The sequence below is a fragment of the Megalops cyprinoides genome, chromosome 10, assembly GCF_013368585.1.
Source record: "Megalops cyprinoides isolate fMegCyp1 chromosome 10, fMegCyp1.pri, whole genome shotgun sequence".
NCBI classification, from domain to species: domain Eukaryota; kingdom Metazoa; phylum Chordata; class Actinopteri; order Elopiformes; family Megalopidae; genus Megalops; species Megalops cyprinoides.
Genome location: NC_050592.1, coordinates 13500269 through 13522470, shown reverse-complemented (window position 1 = coordinate 13522470; position 22202 = coordinate 13500269). Strand labels below are relative to the sequence as shown.

Here is a 22202-nt window from a genome sequence, read left to right as displayed (position 1 = left end):
TCAGGCTTCCAGATACGTCACACTGTGAACTATAAAGGCACGGATTAGTCTTCCTGCCACGGATTGGTTGCAGAAAACACTGGAGTCTTTCACTGTTCTTCTGAGTACTGTCACAGGCTGGATCCCAAAGCTGTGCTTGCTGAAGGGCATTTTTCACCCCAAGTTTTCTGCTTCCTTACAAATTCCCCACTGTGGATTCCAAACAAGAGTGTATTTCTGAGGTGAAAACAGTGATAAAGATGAGCATGCATGCCACTTTGGACGCCTCTGCCATCTGTGCCAACAGGAATTTCTTAATGGATATAACCATTTACACTTTGAGTAACCTGGACTACATTTAGGTAAAGATCTATTGCATTTTAGATCAGTTTATGAATTGTCTTTTACCTTCACAAGCATTACCAATGATAAAAGTGAGTGGGAAGATAACACAGGTGGAATATTCCTCACACAAAACTGACATGGCAACCTAAGGGAGAAAAAAACAAGCACTTTCTTGGGGGAATAACTGTTTGACTAGCTTTCAAATTCCTCCATCTTCTTTTTTCACATGCAGTGTGTGTCATGTCCTTTCAGAGGAGTGTTTACAGGATGTTATCTGCCTCAGTGCCTGCCCCTCATCCTTCAGAGTGGGCTCTCTGGAATGCTCGGAGGGGATGGAGGAGCTCCAAGGGGGAGTGCCCCAGGAGCGAGTCTATATATACATCCCTGTGAGGTTTCTGCTAAAAGACACAGCTGGTCTCTGCTGGAAACTGGTGTGCACCTCTGTACACTCTATTGGACTAGAGGTAAGCCCTTTCCACTTATTTTGTACTGCTTTTAATTTTTTTTTTTTTTCTTGTTGATCAAGGATTTCTTTCAGCCCATGAAACAATCCTTTCTTTGTTCTTCTTTTCTGTTTACTCTGATTTCTTTTTGTATTTATGGGAAGGATATGCTTTGAAAGCCAGTGGGTCTGTTCATGTTTGAAGATGTGGTAAATTAGAAGCAGGCATTGAAAGGGAACTCTCTTTATATGTCTGCTTGGTTTACACAATACAGGTGAAACACAAGCGCACTTCCAGTTGCTAGGATGTTGTTGCTAAACCAATATTGACTGCCAGTTGGCTGTATATACAGGTTTGGCACAGTGGATTCATAATCAAGGATGTGGTGTTGCATTTTGTAGGCTGTTTGCTACTTCAGTAAGATGGAAAAGAAGGATCACAGTTAGGAATTCTTGTGTGATTGGCAATAGTCATTTTAAAAAGTCATGATTTATCACTCATGACTTCTCACATAAATAAAAAATATTCTGAAAATATTCTGGTGTGCAGGAAATAGATTTTCCATAGAGCTCAGGATTTTTTTTTCATTTGAAACTTGAGTTCCAAAAATCCTTTTTTGCTTAAGTGAGGACTTATCAAAGCCAAAACATTCTGGAAAGCAGGATCTTTACCCCATGATTACTTTTTCCTGATTTTGACTGTGAGTATACTTCAATGGTATTTTAAGATAAATTTGTTTCTGGTCACATCTGAATTCTAAAAAAAATGTAAATAATTGTAATCCTAAATTCTAATTTTGCGTTACATGATTCATGGGACATAGAACTCCAGAAATTTCATTTAAACTGTCCACTTGTCTTGCTGTGGAAATGGTTGTTAAGAAGTGATTTGTGGTCTTTGGAGTCCAGCTATTAATTTGGACAACAGCCATATGTGACAAGGAGATTTCCTTTACAGGATTTATTGTGCATGATATTTTGTTTCAATATTTTGGTGTATCTAGTGCATTTAGAAGTGTGAGTGGTGAGGTAACATGTCTGTTTATGATTAAAGAACAAGTGCAGTAGTAAAAGCAATGAGCACTCCAATCAGGGTGTGTCATTTTCTGCAGTAGACTTGGAGTCTGGGGGGATGAGATATGGACATGACTTCATTCCCACTGTTCACAGAACAGAATCATATGTTCATGAATGTCCATTCCCTTTTTTTCCCCACCATTGCCCATGTTGCGAACATCTGTGTTTGCTTTGGGTTTTGGTTGTTGTTGGGAATATAAATTTTCCCCAACGGTCTGTGCTTGCATGTTGCGCAATCCTCCATGTTACATTGTCTCTTTTTGACATTGCAGTAAACTTCCTGTATGTTTATGTAATTACACACTTTAGAATAGCTCAACTCAAACTAAACCTGGTTTAGTCCTGTTATTAATTTTAGGGTGCACTATTCTCTCTCAAGTATTGCTTAAGTCCCAGTGAGAATGTATTATTTCTGGTGGTGAAATACATGCCTCTTAGTGTGAATTCTAGAATTTTTCAAATTCACTGTCTGTTAAGCATTCCGTGTCTGTGATTTTCTGCTGCTACTAATTCTTTTGTCTTGCTATCATGTATGATGATTACACCTTAAAAAAGAGCTATCTGAGAAAGCTAGACTGAGAAAGCTCAGAAAAAAATGGAAAAATGGTAAATAGGTAAATATGGGTTTTTTCTAAGAAGACAAGTTGGTCTCAAGCTTGTTTTGCTTCTCTTTCAGGGCCAGCCCTGCAGAGCTGTTTAAAGGGAAGTGGATCTTCAGCTATCATCTGTGAAAGTGGAACAAAATGAACCGTGTGGAAGAATGGGTGCTGCAGAACAAGAGCAAAATAGAGAAGGGAGTGGAGATAATGGGTCAGGGCTGTGAAGTTCTGGCCGCCACTGTGGGCCAGCTCCACCCCATCCTGGAGGCCGTGTTTGTGGCCTCTGCTGAACTCCTCAACAACCCAGAGGGAAAGGAGGCCAAGTACCTGGCGGAGCAATTCGAGAAGGTCAACCAGAAGCTGGAAGGCATCCAGGATGAGGTAGACCGCATTGCTCTGGAGCTGCAACGCACCTCCATGAATAAGCAGAACTTTGACCGAGAAGCACAGATGATCAGCCAGTACGAGAAGTTCATTGAATTTGTCAATGCTAAACCCAAGTTCAAGGATAAGAAGAAGGAGAAGTTCCTCAGCCACTATGAAAACACGGATGGTGACCTGAACCTGGATGCCCTGTATAATGCAGTCACTGGGGAGAACACCTCTGGAGACCCAATGCTGGAAATAGTGGTGACCACAGAGCAGAGGAGCCGACGAGCTGTGGAGGAGTTCTGCGCCCGACTGAAGAAGCTCTTCGTAGTGGGAATCATAGCAGTCATGGGTCATGCCGCCCTGAAGGAGGGATTGGTGGGGGAGGACATGGCAAAGAAATGGCAAGGGAGGATGGAGCATGTGGAGAAACTCATGAAGGCAGCAGTGGATGACTGCACGCAGAACTTTGCCACTCAGGCCAAGGAGGACATAGGGCACTTACTTCAAGAGAAGCAGGGCAGTGTTGACCCCAGCTTCACCAAGTCCCTTTTGGACTTCCTTGGTAAAAAGTATGATTGGGTTTCCTGGTCCATAAGGGTCTTCAGCCATGGGGGGCTGTTTTTCTGGAACTGGCTTGCTGGCAAGAAGTACCATGGTCGTGGTGGTGGTGCAAACTTCTTTGACATCCTGACTAAGAACAACATCAGGGTGGTGATCTCCTTCAGTGCAGACCCCAAGCCTATCAACAAGGTTCAGATCCAAGAGCAGATAGAGGGGCAGAAGCTGAAAGGAAACATGGTGTCTGTGGCCCAATCCCTTTGTAATAGCCTGCCAAACTGTGTGGTGCATGCTGTTAGTCGATACAAGGATGTGGTGGAATCCAACAACTTCCAGGAGGAGTGTTACTACTTTGGGAAACATAAAAGGGCATACTTATGCATTCACTCTGAATAGCCATTTTCATTGAAGGATTTGTATTCAAACTAGTGTTTAAGAGAAGAGATATCTACACAACTGTAATGTTTTGTCCTCTAAAATCACAGTTTCAGGAATGTTTATCATTGAACATGCAAGGCTAGTCATAAGTAACAGCTGATACATGAAATGAGGACATTTTTGGGGGCAGAATTTTACTGCCTGCATATGCTTTTTTCCCTGTAAAAACATTATTATTAGGAGTCTTACTTTCTTTTTCTTAGAAATCATCTTACATAAGAATGGAACATAAACATGATTTGTATAAAAGATGTTAGAATTACATGCTTTGCAAAAAATGTGTTCACTGGTAAATATGTGTGTAAAATGGTACTCCTACAAACCAAAGAGAAAAGTAAGTAGATAGTTGTTGAATTGTTGATTCATCTTTATATTTCAGTATATCCATATCATAAATGTAATATATTGTGACAATTTAAAATTGAAATATTATGATGGATGTAACTGTCATGTGTCAAAGTATTGCTGGCTTTTCAATGGGAAATGATTTGTCTTCATTGCAAACAGTCAACACATAGTCAAAGTTTAAATTTAGTTTTATTTACTTATGTTTACTTTCATTTATCACCCTTTTTTATTCTGTATATGCTGTCATGACTGATAATAAAATCTCAATGTTAATATACTTGGTTGTCTTTTGTTTGTGATTTAAGCATATACTTGGAATATTTTATGCACAGTTCAATTGATACAATAATCTTTTACCATGTTTTTCTAACAAGCAACTGAATGTTTGTTTTTCTGTTTGGAAAATCAAGACTGCTGGCCACTTCCATTTTACACAATATGCTTAGAAATCCACAAAATAGTTATGACATACCAAATCCTGAAAATATATATGGCATTATAATGAAAAAAACTCGATTATGTGACCAGTTATTTTCACACATACCAATATGCAACTTGATAGCCTCTAAAATTGCCGCATCAATAAAGTATTATTAGCCCTATTAAAAGGTGAAAACAGCTTCAGCTAGATCACATTGTTTCCTCCAATCTGTGGAACACTGTCACACTTTTCATTGTGCTGACTGCATCTATAGTTGGGGATATTCAACTTTGTATTAAATTTTACATTCTACACTATCACCAATATTTGACTGTGTACATGCTTACTTGGCTCATTTAGAAGACACATGCTGTGACAGCACTCTAGCATAGTGTTATGGAGCTCGTAAGTGAAAGGTTGCCGGTTCAGTTCCCCACTGGGGCACTGCTGCTGTATCCTTGGATAATGCACTAACCCTAGAATTGCCTTGGTAAATATTCATCTTTATAAATGGATAACATATAAAAACTGTCACCCATGTACGTCACTCTGGATAAGAGAGTCTGCCAGCTGATAGTAATGTAATAAAACAATTCTTAGTTTCCACGGCCTTCAAAAAATTAACCGGGCTTCATACTCGCACAACCTGCTGGACAGCTTTTTTTCTAGAAATTAACCTTGCACTCTTTCAAAGTGCCAAGTGGGTGTGTCAGCTGTTTTAAGCTGTAACTTGAAACTCATGACCAAAAAAAAAAAAAAAAACACTCTAAGATGAGGTATAGTCAAAGTTCAAGTTGTGTTTACAACTTTTTTTGAGATGGATTTTTACTAAATTACTGTCTTTGGGTTAACAGTTCTCCATTTCCTTAAAATCTGATTTGAGTCACAACATTTTCAGATGTTATGCTGTATTCATATTACATGAATTTTTGATTATTCACTCATAACCCATCCATAAAGTTCTAATGTTGCTACTTGTGATTTAATTTGTTAATTCTACTGTGTTTGGTCATGCATAATACAGCGGAAAAGTGCAAAATGAGAATCAATCGAAATATTCCTCTTCCATTGGTACAACTCTTTATTGGCTACATCCTTTATTGACATAGGCTTGTTTCAGAAATACTGCAAGAATTTGACATGTTATGAACACCAGTTTTCACTGTATATTATTTAAATGTTTTCATGTTTCTTTCTACCCACACCTTCAAAAACAATGACAGACAAAATGCAGGTGTCTCCCCACCTTGAGCATATTTTATTTAATATTATACCAACTACTTTCCCACACCCTAATGAAGAGATAGACAAATCTCCTTTCATATAAAATACCTAGGAATAGGCAGTATCATGGTACTTTCTATCTTTTTTATTTACATCAAATATTTACATCCTTTTCTGACCATTTGCTCTCTACTTTTTAGGTTAATGCTACCTTGTGGGGAAGTTGGGTTATATATGAGATTGACATCAGCTCACAATTTTGCAATGATCTAGTATAATATAATACATGTTTCTACATGGAATGTAGCTATGCAGGAAATAAAGGTTTTACCTAAATAATTCCCCAGTCATTCTGCATTGAAATTTTAGATATATTTGCCTTTTTAAGGCAAACACATAACAGGAGTTATATGCACCCATGGAAAATGATCTCAATTTGACTTTCACTTGTGAGCTTTGCTTCAGGAAACAAGAGCAATTCGTTTGCTTTCATTGTTATATCCTTAGCAGCATCATGGGAGGCCTCAATCAATGCAGTCTATTTGGGCCACCCAACAGACAAATGCACTTGAACTCTTCTATGGGATTTTCCACTGTGAATTAAGCTTTACCTCCTCTCTAAGAATGACAAAACACTGAGGCCTGTTAGTAGAGTATTATTGTTGCTCTACTATCCCACTGTTTTAACTTTCCAACAGAGTTGTAAGTCTTCTGTGGAAGAGTTATAGGATATTCCTTTAAGAGTTCTCTGAAACTATGTGAGGCTTTGTACTATATTTTAATCCACTCTTGTGAACAAAGTACCATGCCTCTTGTAGCCACGACAAAAGGAAGTTTCAGTTATTACATTATTCACGTAACCTATAATGCTTTTTAGACACTTACAGTGCAAACTGAGAGACCCTGCTGATCTGAGCAAGTATCAATCTCTCCTCTCCTCTTTCTCCTCCAACATCTCCACTGCCAAGACCACTTACTACCAAGACAAGATCATCAGCACTTCAGACACCTGCAAACTGTTCACAGCATCCATCTCTCTCCTTTACCCTCCACTGCTTCCACCCACCACTTCTATGATTACTGATGACTTTGCCACTTTTTTCACTGAAAAGGTGGAAGACATCAACAGTAAGTTCACAGGTAGTCTCCACCCATGCATGTTCTCCTCTATCTCTGAGGCTGACGTCTCCAAGTTTCTCCTCTCCAACTGATGCACCACCTGCCCCCTGGGCCCCGTCCTCTCCCATCTCCTACATGCTATGCAGATTGTCAACACATAATTCCTACTGGAACCTTCCCCTGATGCATTTAAACAGGCTCAAATAAGCCCACTGCTCAAAAAGCCCACACTTAGCCCACAAGTAGAAAATTACAGACCCATCTCTGTCCTCCCTTTCCCTATCTAAACTGCTTGAACAAGTTGTTTTCACCCAGGTTTCTACTTTCTTCTCCCAGAATGACCTGTTGGATGCCAACCAATCAGGCTTCAAAACTGACCAATCCAGTGAGACAGCCTTGCTGTCTTTTGTTGACACTCTGCGGTTAGCAAGAGCTGCCTCCAGGTCGTCGGTCTTCATTCTGCTAAACCTGTCTGCCGCCTTCAACAAGGTGAATGACCAGATCCTCCTGTCCATTCTTGCTGAGCTGGGCATCATTGCTGCTTCACTGGTTTGAGGTCTACCTTGCAGGTAGATCCTTCAAGGTATCTTAGAGGGGTGGGGTGTCTAAGTCACATTAGCTAACCACCGGGGTACCTCAAGGATTGGTGCTTACCCCCCTTCTCACTATACACAACCTCACTGGACCTAATCATTCAGGCACTCAACCATTGCTATGCCAGTGTTACCTACCTCTACCTCTGATATCAATCTGATGACCCCATGGTCTCAACAAAGATCTCTGCCTGCCTTTCAGAGGTCTAAGCCTGGATGAAGGAGTGCCACCTTCAACTCAATCTCAGACAGAGCTCCTCGTCATCCCAGCCAGCCTGTTGATTCAGCACAACATCACCATACAGCTTGGATCAACAACACTAACCCCATCCAGGTCTGCAAGGAACCTGGGGGGTAGTGTTTGATTACCAGCTAAAATTTACCGATTGCATCACAATGACTGCCAGATCATGCAGATTTGTGCTGTACAACATCAGGGAAATCAGGCCCTACCCATCTGAGAATGCTGCACAGCTCCTTGTCCAGCCTCTTGTCATCTCAGGACTGGACTACTGCAATGCTGTCTTGGTTGGCCTACCTGCACGCACCATTAAGTCTCTGCAGCTGATACAGAATGCAGCTGTGCATCTGGTTTTCAACCAACCAAAGAGGACACACATTACATCTCTCTTTGTCTCAGTCTACTGGCTCCCTATAGCTGCCTGCATCAGGTTCAAGGTCTTGCATTCAGATCAACCAACTAAAGTGCATCTACCTACCTGAACTCACTACTACAAGCCTATGGTCCATCCCGACCACTATGTTTTGCTGCTGAACAGTGTCTGGAGGTCCTGTCACATCATGGAACAAAGTCACTATCTCGGCCATTGTCCCTCGATGGTGGATTGAACTTCCACATTTCATCCGTTCTGCCGAGTCCATCACTATATTCAAGAAACATCTGAAGACACAGCTCTTCTGCACTTTCCTAAACACCTGAAACACTACCATCTACAGCAATTTCTTATGTCTTAAACTTTGTTTTCCTTATAAAATATAATGGTTTCATGCACTTATATCTCTAGCAGCTAGCTTGTACCTTGTCTGTCCAACTATTGAAACTTGGTCATGCAGTGCTTCTACTGTGTTCACACCTCATCTGACTTTTTGCTTGTATAGTACACTGCCTCACTTGTAAGTTGCTTTGGATAAAAGCATCTGCCAAATGAATAAATGTAAATGCCATCCTAAAATTCTACCAATTTTACATTGTATTCACTCTGGGAGTTTTTCTTTCCTCTGTAGAATAACAGTAAGATGTGGAGCCACAAACCTCTAGGTCCACTGCACTAATGACTGTACCAAATGTTATTCAATCCTTGTTTAAATAGTTTAAACATGTTAGCTTTACTTTTCCCTGGGTGTTGGCCATACTATTTGTTCAGGGGCTTTCTCCACTCTCTTAAAAAGTACATTAGGCATCATATTTGCAATAAAGCATGCAGTGTAAGGCAGATTATCAGTAATGATCCTAGCTACCCCCCTGTACGTCTGGTCAGGGGTATTGGGACCAAAATATTACTATTTATATCAGCTTTTCTCCTTTAACAAATACTTGTTCTGAATGTTAGTTACTTGTTCTTGTTAGTTATGAATGACTAAAGAGCATAACTATCTATTGTCAAACCATTGTGACCTTGCAGTCTCAGTTTTGTTTCCTCAGATTTTGAATTTGACATCTTCATTATGCAAAATGCACAATTATGGAAACCTTTTTGAAATGCATACATATTCAAGACTCTGCTGCTTTGGTATGAAATAGTCATGTGTTTGCTATTTAAATATTGCAGTTGTGGTTACAAATTTGCAGATTGTGTGCTCCCTGAAATTGGTATGCCTTATTAGGTAGATTGACTGATGATAGATGGTACATGATTTGACTGCATAAGTGGTGTGATATATTGCACTCAGAAGGACATTTACTCAAGGCCTTGTGCAGAAAACTCAAGAGATGTCATCTTTAAGAGATGCCGTCTTTACAAACACTGGAATAATTCAGCATGATTATGAGTATGTATGCATCTGAAGGCTGTTTTTACAGCCATGTCCCTAATCACCCCATTCAACAATTCATTGCCTCAACAGAGCCATTTGTTTTTTGCTCCCCTGTCCTTAGACTGTTGGTAATCTAAACAGAGCTGGATTGTGGCAGTCCAAGACTGATGTCCAGTAGCCCTGCCTTTGGGGGTAGCTCTTTGGGTATTCCCTCAGAGTGAAAGTGACATCTTGTGGCAAGAGGACATCATGAATAGAAAGTAAAGGTCATGTATAGCAGCTGAATCCTGCTATACATAAAAATGGACATTGATGTTTAGAGCTGTTCCAGTATGGAAGGATACCTTAAATTGTGTATTATATACTTCATAAGCTGTACAGCTCTCTTCCTCTGAGAAGTATAGGTCATTCCAGTGTGGCTTGTCTGTGACTGAAAAAAGGGGAACTATTCCTCTGTACTGTGCCACCTCTCATTTTTCCGTTAATGGAATGGACACTCATTCTTCCAAATGTATCTCACTGTGAAAATCCCAAATCCCAAAGCTGCGCTTGCTGAAGGGCATTCCCCCCCCAGGTTTTCTGCTTCCCTACAAATGCCCTACTGTGGGTTACTTTACATTGCATTATTAGCATTTAGCAGACGCTCTTAGCCAGAGCACCTTAGATAGGCTACAATTTTTTTATGTTACCCCTTCGTACAGCTGGATGTTTACTGAGGCAATTCTGGGTTAAGAACCTTGCCTACGGGTACAACAGCAGTGCCCCAGCGGGGAACCGAACTGGCAACCTTTCGGTTACGAGTCCTGTTCCTTACCACTATGTTACATTGCCACCCCAAAACAACAACTTTGCTAACGTGCTGCCCCAAACAATAATGTATCCCAGACAAGAAAATGGTGAAAAATACAATCATGCACGCTGCTTAGGATGCCTCTTCTGTCCTGTGCTTTTGAGCATGTAACTGTTTGCATTCAGAGAATCTGGGATCATATTTATCCTCTAGCTAAGTCATAGATCTTATAATGATTTTTTTTTATGTTCGTAAGTGATAACAAGAGAGCAGGAAAGGATAGCGAAAGTTGCATATGCTTCAAAAACAATCTGCTGAAAAGTTAGCGGACTCGGCAACCTCAGGAAAAAAAAAAAAAACTTTTTTGGGGGCATAACCATTTGACTACACATCCCTCCACCTTTCTTTTTTTCACTCCTTTCATAGGGTGTTTCCAGGATGTTGTCTCTTAGTCCCTGCCCCTTATCCCTCAAAATGGGTTCTCTGGAATACTTGGAGGGGATGGAGGAGGTCCATGGGGGTGTGCCAATGGAGAAGATCTACATATACATCCCTGTGAAGTTTCTGCTAAAAGACGCATTTGGTCTCTGCTGGAAAGTGGACTGCCACTCTTGTACTTTCTATTGAACTCGAGGTTTGTCCTTTTCCATTTCTTTTGTCCTGCCTGTTTTAAAAGTGCTTTTGTTCTTGTTGGTCAAGGTTTTTCATTCTGCCATGAAAGAAGTCTTTATTTGGTCTTCTTTTCTGTTTACGTAGATTTCTATTATTTTCTTTTATATTATGTTTATATTTCCTATACCCATATACTAGCCAGGGGAGCTGATTTTTGATGATGTGGTAAATTGGAGATATGCCTTGACTAGGAATATATATATCTGTACATATGTTTTTGTGGTTTACACAATACAGGTGAAACATAAGTGCAGTTTAAGGATCTAGGATGTTGCCACTAAACCAATATTGACTGCCAGCTGGCTATCTTTGTGGGAATGGCATAGCGGATTCATAATCAAGGATGTGGTCTTGTGTTTTGTAGGCTGTTCGTCGCTACAATAAAGTGGAGAAGAGGGATCACAGCTAGGAATTCATGTACTTACAGCAAGACTCCACTTGGTTTTATCACTCATAATCTCTCAAGCTTTGTGGAATCCAGTTGTATGACATTGACTAAGAAAAAATTCTGACAGGATAAGAAAATCTCATAGAGTTAGCTTTTTTTGGAAACCTGAAGTCCATAGCTCCAAGATACATCGGTATCTATTACATTTCTTTCCAGCTGAGGAACTTAACAAAGCCAAAATACATTTTGAAAACCAGGACCCATATCCAGTACAGTATTTTTTTTCCTATTTTTGTCTCTATAGGTATATTTCAATGGCACTGTCAGCTTGTTGCTGGTCTCAATGGGACTTAAACTGGAAAAGTCTTAATTGGAATTCTACATAGCAAGGCTCATGGGACCTAAAATTCCAGAAATTTACTCAGTAAGGACTTAAGTCTCTGCTCTTTTCTTTCTAGGTATATTGTAATAGCACTTCCAGTTACAGTTCACATCAAAACCTAAATTGGAATTGGAATTGATCATTGTATGATTCCAGTGAACTGAAATCTTAATTCAACTTGTGTTTTTGCATCTAGAGTATTGCACTTGAGAATAAAACCCTTGTTTTTATGTGGCACTGTTTGGAAAGAGATTCTGGGCTCAAAGCTGGGCACAACTGAATCTGGTTATTCTGTATGTGACAAGAAGTTATTGCTCTATCAGGGTTTATTGTGTCTGTTATTTTGTTTTGATATTTTGGGGTAGTAAGTAATTGCCTATTGGGTATAGACATGCAAGTGTTGAGGGAGATAGCTCATTTCTGATTATAGAACAAGTGTAGTGGTAAAGGCATTGAGTGGTATCAGATCAGGGTGTGTCACTTTTTGCAGTGGATTTGGAGTCTGTGGAGATAAGCAGGGTGTGGACCCTCTCCTTCTACAATGAAAACATCTGCCATATACATGAATATTGATGTAATTTCCTTTTTTTCCCCATCTTCTCCCATGTTGTGAACATCTGTGCTTACTTTTGGTTTTGGCTGTTGTTGGGATTAAACCCCCCCCCCCCCCCCCCCCCCCCCCCCCCCCCCCCCCCCCCCCCCCCCCCCCCCCCCCCCCCCCCCCCCCCCCCCCCCCCCCCCCCCACCCCCCCCCCCCCCCCCCCCCCCCCCCCCCCCCCCCCCCCCCCACCCCCCCCCCACCCCCACCCCCCCACCAACAGTCCGTGCTTGCATATTGTGCAATATTCCACGTCATACAGAGGATGAACATGTTGCCAATTGTGCCGTTCTAACACCCCTATCAACTTCCAGTATGTTTAACTACACCCTTAAACAGTATTCTACCAAAATCATGATCTAACCTTGAGTCCTGTTATTAGACTTAGGGTGTGGCAATACATTACTCTTTCCTAAGCCCCAGTGAGAGTTCTCATTTTTTTGCTGGTGAATTAAATGCCTTTTCTTTTGTGAATTCTACAGTTTTTCACTGTCCATCTGTTTTTTTTTCCATCTTATATTGTCTGCCACTCATACTGCACATGCCTGTGTATTGCTATCCTGTAAAAAATGACACTTTGTGAAATAACTGACTCAGTTATCAGATATAGTGATTATTAGTAGACAAGTTAGAATGAACTCTGCATGGGTGTTAGGCCATCTTCTGACACAGACTGAAGACCCAACTCTTCAAACTGCATCTCGGTTCCACTACTATCCTCACCCTGTAACACCTGCTACTTCTTGCATTTGATGTTAATTTGATGTGTGGAATTATGATGTATTATGAATTTGTGTTATAGGGACTGTTGTATTGTAGTATACGCGGCTTTTGTCAGAGTGCACGTTATTTTGTGGTAGGGCTTGAATAGTGTTCACACTCACTGATGTGGGAGCGTTGTTAGCTTGGTCTACCAATGTTGGTCATTTAAATTGAATGGATAGACTTATGTTCTATCGTGATAGAAGTCGCTCTTAATAAGAGAGTCTGCTAAACGCATGTAATGTAATGTAATGTAAAAGCTGGGCTCAATGTTTCCTTCTCTTTCAGAGCCTGCACTCCTAGGGGCTCCTCAAAGGAAGTTGATCTTCTGCCATCTGAGAAAGTGAAACAAAATGGACCGTGTAGAAGAATGGGTGCTGGAGAATAAGAACAAAATAGAGAAGGGGGTGGAGATAATTGGGCAGGGATGTGAGGTTCTTGCCGCCACTGTGGGTCAGCTCCACCCCATCCTGGAGGCTGTGTTTGTGGCCTCTGCTGAGCTCCTCAAAAATCCAGAAGGCGAGGAGGCTAAGTACCTGGCTGAGCAATTCGAAAAAATCAACCAGAAGCTAGAGGGCATCCAAGGTGAGGTAAACCGCATTGCCCTGGAGATGCAGCTCAGCTCCATGAACAAGCAGAACTTTGACTATGAAGTGCAAATGCACAGTCAGTACAGGAAGTTCCTGGAATTTGTCAATGCTGAGCTTGATTCTAAGAAGACGAAGAAGGGGAAGTTTATCCGCCACTATGAAAACACAGGGCGTGACAGGAACCTGGATGCCCTGTATAATGCATTCACCGGGGATGCCTCTAGGGTCCCAATGCTGGACACGGTGCTGGCCGTAAAGCAGAGGAGCCGACGAGCTGTGGAGGAGTTCTGTGCCCAGCTTAAGAAGCTCTTTGTAGTGGGCATCATAGCAGTCATAGGCTATAACAGCTTAAAGGAGGAATCAGTGGAGGAGAAAACCTTCAATGAGACACTTATGAAGGACATTGTTAAGAAATGGCAAGGGAGGATGGAGGATGTGGAGAAACATATGAAGGCAGCAGTGGATGACTGTACGCAGAACTTTGCCACTCAGGCCAAGGAGGACATAGGACAATTACTTCAAGAGAAGCAGGGCAGTTCTGACCCCAACTTCACCAAGTCCCTTTTGGATTTCCTTGCTAAGAAGTATGATTGGGTTTCCTGGTCCCTAAGGGTCATAAGCAATAGGGAGTGGTTTTTCTGGAACTGGTTTGCTGGCAATAAGTACCACGGTTGGTGTGGTGGTGCAAACTTCTTTGACATCCTGACTAAGAACAACATCAGGGTGGTGATCTCCTTCAGTGCAGAACCCAAGCCTATCAACAAGGTTCAGATCCAAGAGCAGATAGAGGGGCAAAAGCTCAAGGGAGACATGGAATCTGTGGCCCAATCCCTTTGTAATATCTTGCCAAACTGTGTGGTGCATGCTGTTAGTCGATACAAGGATGTGGTGGAATCCAATAACTTCCAGGAGGAGTGTTACTACTTTGAGAAAAACAGAAAAGCACACCTATACATTCACTCCAAATAGCAACTTTACACAGTATTTGCATTTACAATAGACTTAAGGAGAACTCTACATAACTGCAATGTTTTCCTACTTATAATCTCAGTTATATAGGTATTCATCATTAAACACCATAGGCTTGCTATAACCTATAGCTTATGTAGCATATATTAGGACTTCTAGGATTTTATTTAACTGGCTGTTCCACTTGTTGGCTACAAATAAATTTTGTTACAGAAATCCAATAATAATTCATAAGAATGGAACATTAGGGTGTTTTGTGTGAGAGGTGAAATTTACATTTCTGCGAAATTTGTTCACTGGTAAAAGGGTGTGTGAACTACATTATGCTTCCTCAAATCAAAGTGAAAAATAAACTGATTATTTTTTAATTGCTGTGCATCAGATTTTTGTGTATCTATAGCATAAATTCTATCATGGCATGTTTACAATTATAATGGATCCTGCAATATTTTTTGTTTTAACTGGTTTAGTTTCATGGAACATTCTTCTTTTTTTCTCTGTATGTGTTGATATGAATGATAATAAAATCTCCATGTCAATGTATTTGGTTGTACTTTGTTGGAGATGAGAACACATACTTGAAACTCAGCATGCACTGATCAAACTATACATATACATACATATATACATACTATACATATACCACCAATATGATTTTTTATGCGAATAAACAATAGGATCATATATTGACCCTTATGAAGCAACTATATGACCTTTGAAAGTAATATCAACATAAATAGTATTGTGGTTTATGAATTTCATATATAGTATGTGGTATATGTTATGGGGAAATAGAACATTCCCAGTCCCTTTCAACATAGACCTCGCCATTTTACATAATCGGTGGAACTTGAATTCCGAATTTGCCTACTGTATAATGACCAATACGTATCTGATGGAGTTCATTTGTAATTGGCAGGTTTATGAGACACAAAACAGGTTCTAGTTTCGTAACTTTAAGGAAATGACAAGGCGCTCGACTTGAAGAGACTGGCGGCAATCATGTTTAAGCGATAATCATCTTCCGAACTGTAGAGTGGGTGTGTCAGTTCTTTCAACTGCAACCTGAAACTCATGACACAAAACACACTGGATAGCGAGGTATAGCGAAACCGCGAGTTGTGCTTTAAAGGTAAGTTTATGCCACGTCGTTGTCATTTGCGTAGTGATTAGTTTAATTCGGTATCTCGTTAATTGTTTTTTCCTTACACATATGATGTGATTGACATTCAATTCGCTTTGGGGGTATACATCAATCACGGTTAATTCTTCGGTGGTAAGAAACTTTGGCTAGACATTTCAAGTGTTGCGACGATTGTTTAAGTTTGTTAATTCGAGGTACAGGCTTGTATTTTGTCGTATACAACGCTAGGGTTGCTAAGAATTTAGATAAACCAAATGAGAAGAACAATTTCCTGGGTACAGGTAGTCCAGGCCTCTATCAAGGAGTAATGCAAGCAACTGTTCATGCTCACGCCCATTTTCCACAAAAATATTGTTGTTGCTTCTATATGTACTTTCAAAAAGCAATGAAAATAAATGTGGGCAGAAACAACATTTTTCTCTTTCAAAAAAGTACCACAATGATTCAGGAAGATAATGAATAGTATGAGAAAATGTATTTTGAATGCATTGTTGAAAAATCTATAAACATCTTTATACTGTAGACAAGAACAAAGTAAAACCTCATCAGGCTGTTTTGCAGCTGCTGAAGCCTTGATCAGGCTACATAGTCCAGGGCATGTAGGCCTAACACTTAAAAATATCTGCATGATCCAATTGGTAACACATGTTATCATTGCATTGGATTGGAATAATTGGAAGCTGGTGGTGTCAATCAATCCCCCAGCACACGTATGCACACACTACAAGAAAACATTATCTTCAGAAAGTACACAGCCAAGGAAGTGCAAACAAAGGAGGGGGGGGGGGGGGGGGGGGGGGTTGCCAATGAGGTTGACATCAGATGCAAATTAGTCAGGAATCTCATGACATGCAATGCAATAGTTTATCTCTTCATTAAGGCATAGGAAAGTTGTACTTTTAGGTACTTTTAGCCAGAACATCAGTATATTATATGGTCCTATGGCAAATTTCCTCTGTTTAATTTCTGTTTAGTCAGGTAGAGATTTGAATATCTCTGAAACTATGTGAGGTGTTGTTAATCCACCCCAGTGAACATCAAGGTTAAAATGCTTGCACTTTCACACCAAGCTCACAGGTACAGGCTAATTATTTTCCTTGCTCTAAAGAGCAACTGGATGAACCCACAAACCTCAAAGTCCACTGTTGTAATTAGTGCATCACATGATCCTCAGTTCTTGTCTAAATAGTTTAAAAATAGTTAGCTCTACTTGTCCTCAGACGACGGGTCATACTGGTGGTTCAGGAATTACGTGATTAAAAGTGCATTAGGCACTAGTAAAGATCCTTTGCATTACATTACAGGCAGTTTGCAGACGCTCTTATCCAGAGTGACTTATTTTTTTACAATGTTATCCATTCATACAACTGGATATTTACTGGGGCAATTGTGGGTTAAGTACCTTGCCCAAGGGTACAGCAGCAGTACCCAGTGGGGAATTGAACCAGCAACATTTTGGTTACAACTCCTGCTCCTTAACCACTAAGCTACACTGCTACACTGCCTCCTGGCCAGCTTCATGTGAAAAAAATTCCTGTTGTTATCATGCTTGCATGAATTTTTAAATTGATATAAATCTAGATTATACTTCTTAGTTCTAAACTATAGTAGTCTAAATCACATGTTTATGATACACTAATACACAGGGAATGAACATGCACTGAATTTTTATAGCAGCAGTTACACTCTAACATGGCCTTTATTTGCAGATTGTCTGCTCTGTGAACTTGGTATGCCTGAATGACTTAGAATGATTTCCCAGAATGATTTGACTGCATTAGTGCCGTGTTATATACTAACCAGAAAAAAGAACATTCAAGCCCTTGTGCTGAGAACTCAAGGGACGCCAGCTTTAGTGGAAAGCTGGAATAATTCATTTTGAGCATGAGCGTGTGGATGTTTCTTAATCAAATGAGAAAGAAGCTCTTTTCTAATGCAGACCTTTTCTTATTTCATTGATTGAACTGCCTCTGCACTAAACCGGATGTGAGAGAGAGCTTTCTATTTGACATTATAGCATCAATTATTGTGAAGTGTGCCTGTAAACACTTGCCTGTAAAAAACTTTACTTTTTGATATGATGGCTTCTGAAAAGAGGTCAGAACTGTGTTGTAGAATGATTGCCTCTATTTTTTTTTACCTTGTCTCTGTTTTAGTATTTCATTTTACTTGAATTAACAAAGTATTGCTGGAACATTTAGTTAGGCATAACCTATATATTTTTAATGCATTCATCATAACAAGTATTTGACCCAAACTCTACAAATTCTGGAATCCATTCATTCAGCTGGATGTCTATTAAAGATGTAGTCTTAATAGACAGGGCAGCCATGTTGTAACCATACCTGTACTGACTACAATTCACGTGTCCTGGTTAGTGCCTCACCCTTCCTATCTTGCAGAAAGGTTTTTACTCGGACTTGGAAACTAAATAATGTTACACGGGATATTTATTTACTGTACTACACCCTACCTCAAAGGAGAGGCCTGTACCCATAAGTAAAAGACAGCTAAAAAATTGGGGCAAAAAGGGCCTTGCAGTTCAATTTTAAAAGTCAGCCCTGGTCTGCCGGCATATAAAACCCTTGGGAGCTCAGCGCAGTGAGGGGAGCTGACAGAATGGTTTCCATTGTCTTGTTGCCTTGGTTACCGTCTGAGTTGCTGTGGAAAATGTTCTCTTGCCCAGCAAGTTTTACTTCCTTTAGTAAATCACTCTCCCCTCCCACGATGGCAGTGCCTTGGGACTAGGGAGGGTGGGTCCCAGGCTAGTGAGAGATTTGAGAGAGTGGATGAAGCTGGAGGTCAGATGGCTATGCGTGGTTTCACAGATTGTTATCAGGAGCAGCACTAAATAGTTTCTCATTAGGTGTTCCCAGATTACATTATTAGGAAATTATTAGGATTTATGATGTAATACAAGGCCCCTGTGATTAATCTTGGCATTGGTTTAAAAAGTAAGCTTATTTTGTAAAACTACAAAAGCATTTACGCTTACAGATGTAATTCAGTGGCAAATGTTCAGCCTTTAGTCAACAAATCACTTCCAAGAGTTTAAACTGACTTTTTCCCCAACATTCCAGTAAGGACATGCACTGTACTCTGTAATAACATTGTAGGGGAGGTAAGGATACATGTCTTGATTAAGGAAGGAACTGCCACCCTTTGTCACAGTTACACATAATGTTGCAACAAAGTCTTTCTTACCTGTCACCCTATGAATGAAAATGCATAAAAAACTCCCTCAGTCAGCTATTACTACATTGCCCCACTACATTATAGTATAAATACCATTTTAGCATTTTCATAAAAAAATGAAACAGTAATGGGGTTTCTAACACTTAGTTCTGAGAAATTATAGTAATTACTGTATTAGAGTTGTTGTAGTGAAGGTGTGTGTGAATATATTTTAAAAATGCATGTTGTTCTTGATTTTGGGTCAGTTGTCTTAGGAGAAGACACAGTCATGAGCTTATAAATAAGACTTTGCAGAATTTTCCTATATAGCTTCATTATTTTAGTGTTTATTCAGCATGAATTTTTCTGCCTGAATTGTTGCCTCATTGCTCACTGGGCGCGTCTCAGACTTCAGTAATCCCAACTGGCTCTGCCTCAGCGGAATAGCTAACATTGCTTTCTCCTCCTATAACAGACCTTTTTGCAGTGGCCCACTCACATGAAACTGGGAGTCTGAGAAAGAGCAGACACCCTAACAGCATTAGGCCAATACTACAGAGAGACTGTGGGTCTTGCGCAATCTCCCCCATGGCAACATTTCTTTGTTCTTAATAGAAACTAGAGGAGATTTAACTGGAACACTGCCATTAGTTGTTGAGCAAGCTCCTATTTTAAAAGGACATTGACCATTTCAGAAAAAGAAACCCAGAAACTTACTTGTCTCCATTCTCTTTGTTTATAGAGAGGATCATACCCAGAGTGCTTCTGTGTTCCAGATCAGAGATGGAAAGTCAGCTGCGGAAGCTTGTTGTGGAAAAGAAGGGCATGGTGGAGACTGTGATGGAGGTGTTTGAGCAAGGAGCAGAGGTGGTTGCCAGCATCGCTGGTGACCTGTTCCCCATCTTTTCCATAGCAGCACCCATCGTGAAATTGGCACTGGACAATGTGGAGAGCAAGGAGGCAGAGTTCATGAGGGAGCAATTCCAGAAGGTGCGAAACCGCCTGGAAGTGGTCTCTGAAGAGATCCAGCGCATCAACCAGGAGATCAAAAAAGCAGAGTGGACGCTGAGTACTTCTCAGTGGAGGAGAACCTGATGAACCAGTTCCGCAAATACATGGACATCCTTAGCGCCAAGCCCAAATTCCGAGAGGTCAAGAAGAAGCTCTTCCTGGAGCATTTTTCTAAGACCGGGGGTGACAAGAACCTGCACACACTGTATAATGCTGTGACAGGCGATAACTTCTCAGGCGAATCAGTGCTGGAGATCACTCTGAACTATGAGGAGAAGAGTCGGCGGGCTATGGAGGAATTCTGTGCGCGCCTAAAGAAACTCTTCTGTGTGGGACTCATCGCTTTAATGGGGCATGCTGCCCTGAAGGGGGGTGAAGACGAGGAGGAGCTGCTGCAGAAATGGAGGCAGAAAATGAATGAGGTCCAGAGTAAGATGAACGCCATCATTGAGGACTGCATCAAAAGCTTTCCAGAGCAGGCTCAAATAGACGCCGGCCGCCTGGTGAAGGACCAGGGGGATAAGACCAACCAGCAGCTGGCGGACGCCATTGTAGAGACCTTAAAGAGGAAGTATGATTGGGTGCACTGGTCCGTCAGAGTGTTTAGCTCCCCCTCTGGCTTATTCAGCAGCAAAAGGGATTTCCAGTGCTCCACGGGAAAGAGTAGGTTCCAGGTGCAAGGGCCAGATGAGAAGCTGAATGTGATGGTGTCCTATAGTGCCTCCCCTGAGCCTCTGGACAAGGCCCAGATCCAGCAGCTGATCCTGGGGCAGAAGAAGCTGACTGTGGTGGCGGAGCTTCTGTTTGAACGAATTCCCGCCTGTGTGGTCCACACAGTCAAGGCCACCAAGGACCTAGCCTGCTCCTGGAGCTTCTCGGATGAACTGCATTACTGGGAGAACCACAAGAAGTTCTATGTGTGCGTTCATTCAGCCTGAAGGTGGGCTCTGAGAGGAAAATCACCAGAGCAGAGGAAATATTCCTCCAATTTACTGTGCACACACTGACATGAAGATTTTAAAAATTAAAGTTCCCTTTCCTCAAATGGCAATAGGGTAGACACATTTAAAAACAACATTTACAAGCATGGAAATGTCTCATATTGACTGTCATGTTATAAAGGTCAGTGCTTGGTTTGAAAGAATTGAATATAGTAGTGAAACTGTGTTCTTCTTGTTTTAAATCAACAGCAGGTACCATTTTTACCAGTAAGTGCAAAACATGTTCAATAAATTTATTTTCAATGTCAGACATATAGTCCATTCAGCAAAGTTTTGGAAAATAATACATTCCTTGATAAAACATTTATAGTTGGGAATTGAAGTTTTGTTTAATTGGTTCTTTAATTTTGATACAAGTGAGTCATGTCATCCACTTCTGTAGATTCTAGTCCTGAATCAGCTTTTCCACAGGAAAAAAGTGTTATTTTTTTTAGTTCCCGCACTGCTGGCCCTGGACTGATTCCATGGAATCTGATCTATGCCCCACAGACGCAGAGCACATTCACTCTGCACCAGAGCAGACAAGTCCAGACATGTAGGACACAGTGATGGAACAGAGACCTGTTTAGTTATAAATGTTTTTCATTGATGTACTATTGTCAAGTCTTAACCTGTAGTATCTTGCAGCTGCAGCACACACATCACTCCACCATATACTAATCCAGAGCTATTGTTGCCATGTTGTTGTACAGTAAACTCTTCTATCATAGGTTTATGTTTTCAACAGTTTCTTCTTTAAATGTGAAATTTGTATATTTTGATGTGCATTACATTATCCTGGGCAGCCTGAATTGTAATGCAGTTTGTATATTGTTTTGTAGCTGATAACAGTCTAGTATGCGAAAAGAACTTGCCTTTTTGAGAAAGTAATATGTTTTCTTTACTACTCTATTTGATTTCCACTGTGTTCTTATTCAGAGATATTGTATGTAGAAGGCTGTTTTTAATTAAGGTTGCAGCAGTGGAAAACTGATTCACGTGCTGTGATCAGCAGCCTTCAACCTGGAAACACAATGGAAAATTCTTGAAGGAATCATAAAAGACTCATACACAGCAGGTGTATTTGTGTTTGATGTTCCAAGATAGATTAGTCTGACTGCTCCCCTAATAGGTTTTATTCTTATTCTCTTGCCACCAACAGGTGTCTAAAAAGCAGAGTATTGTTTGCAAACATTAATGTTAATTTGTTGTGTGGAACATTATTATAAACA

At 40.7% G+C, this 22202-nt stretch overlaps 3 protein-coding genes across 3 annotated transcripts; all 3 read left to right on the top strand.

Annotated features, from left to right (window-relative positions):
* The first annotated feature begins 732 nt into the window (after positions 1-732).
* Positions 733-3793, top strand: rpz5 (rapunzel 5). The gene is made up of 2 exons (XM_036539427.1): positions 733-788; positions 2520-3793. The coding sequence occupies exon 2, from the start codon at positions 2587-2589 to the stop codon at positions 3766-3768; it is 1182 nt and encodes a 393-aa protein (XP_036395320.1). The 5' UTR covers positions 733-788; positions 2520-2586; the 3' UTR covers positions 3769-3793.
* A 7817-nt stretch (positions 3794-11610) lies between these two features.
* On the top strand, positions 11611-14661 carry LOC118785202. The gene is made up of 2 exons (XM_036539782.1): positions 11611-11629; positions 13391-14661. The coding sequence occupies exon 2, from the start codon at positions 13456-13458 to the stop codon at positions 14659-14661; it is 1206 nt and encodes a 401-aa protein (XP_036395675.1). The 5' UTR covers positions 11611-11629; positions 13391-13455.
* Positions 14662-15761: 1100 nt separating this feature from the next.
* On the top strand, positions 15762-21198 carry rpz4 (rapunzel 4). The gene is given in 3 exon segments (XM_036539755.1): positions 15762-15793; positions 19756-20033; positions 20036-21198. Coding segments are annotated over 2 exon segments (1164 nt in total). The 5' UTR covers positions 15762-15793; positions 19756-19762; the 3' UTR covers positions 20929-21198.
* The last annotated feature ends 1004 nt before the right edge of the window (positions 21199-22202 follow it).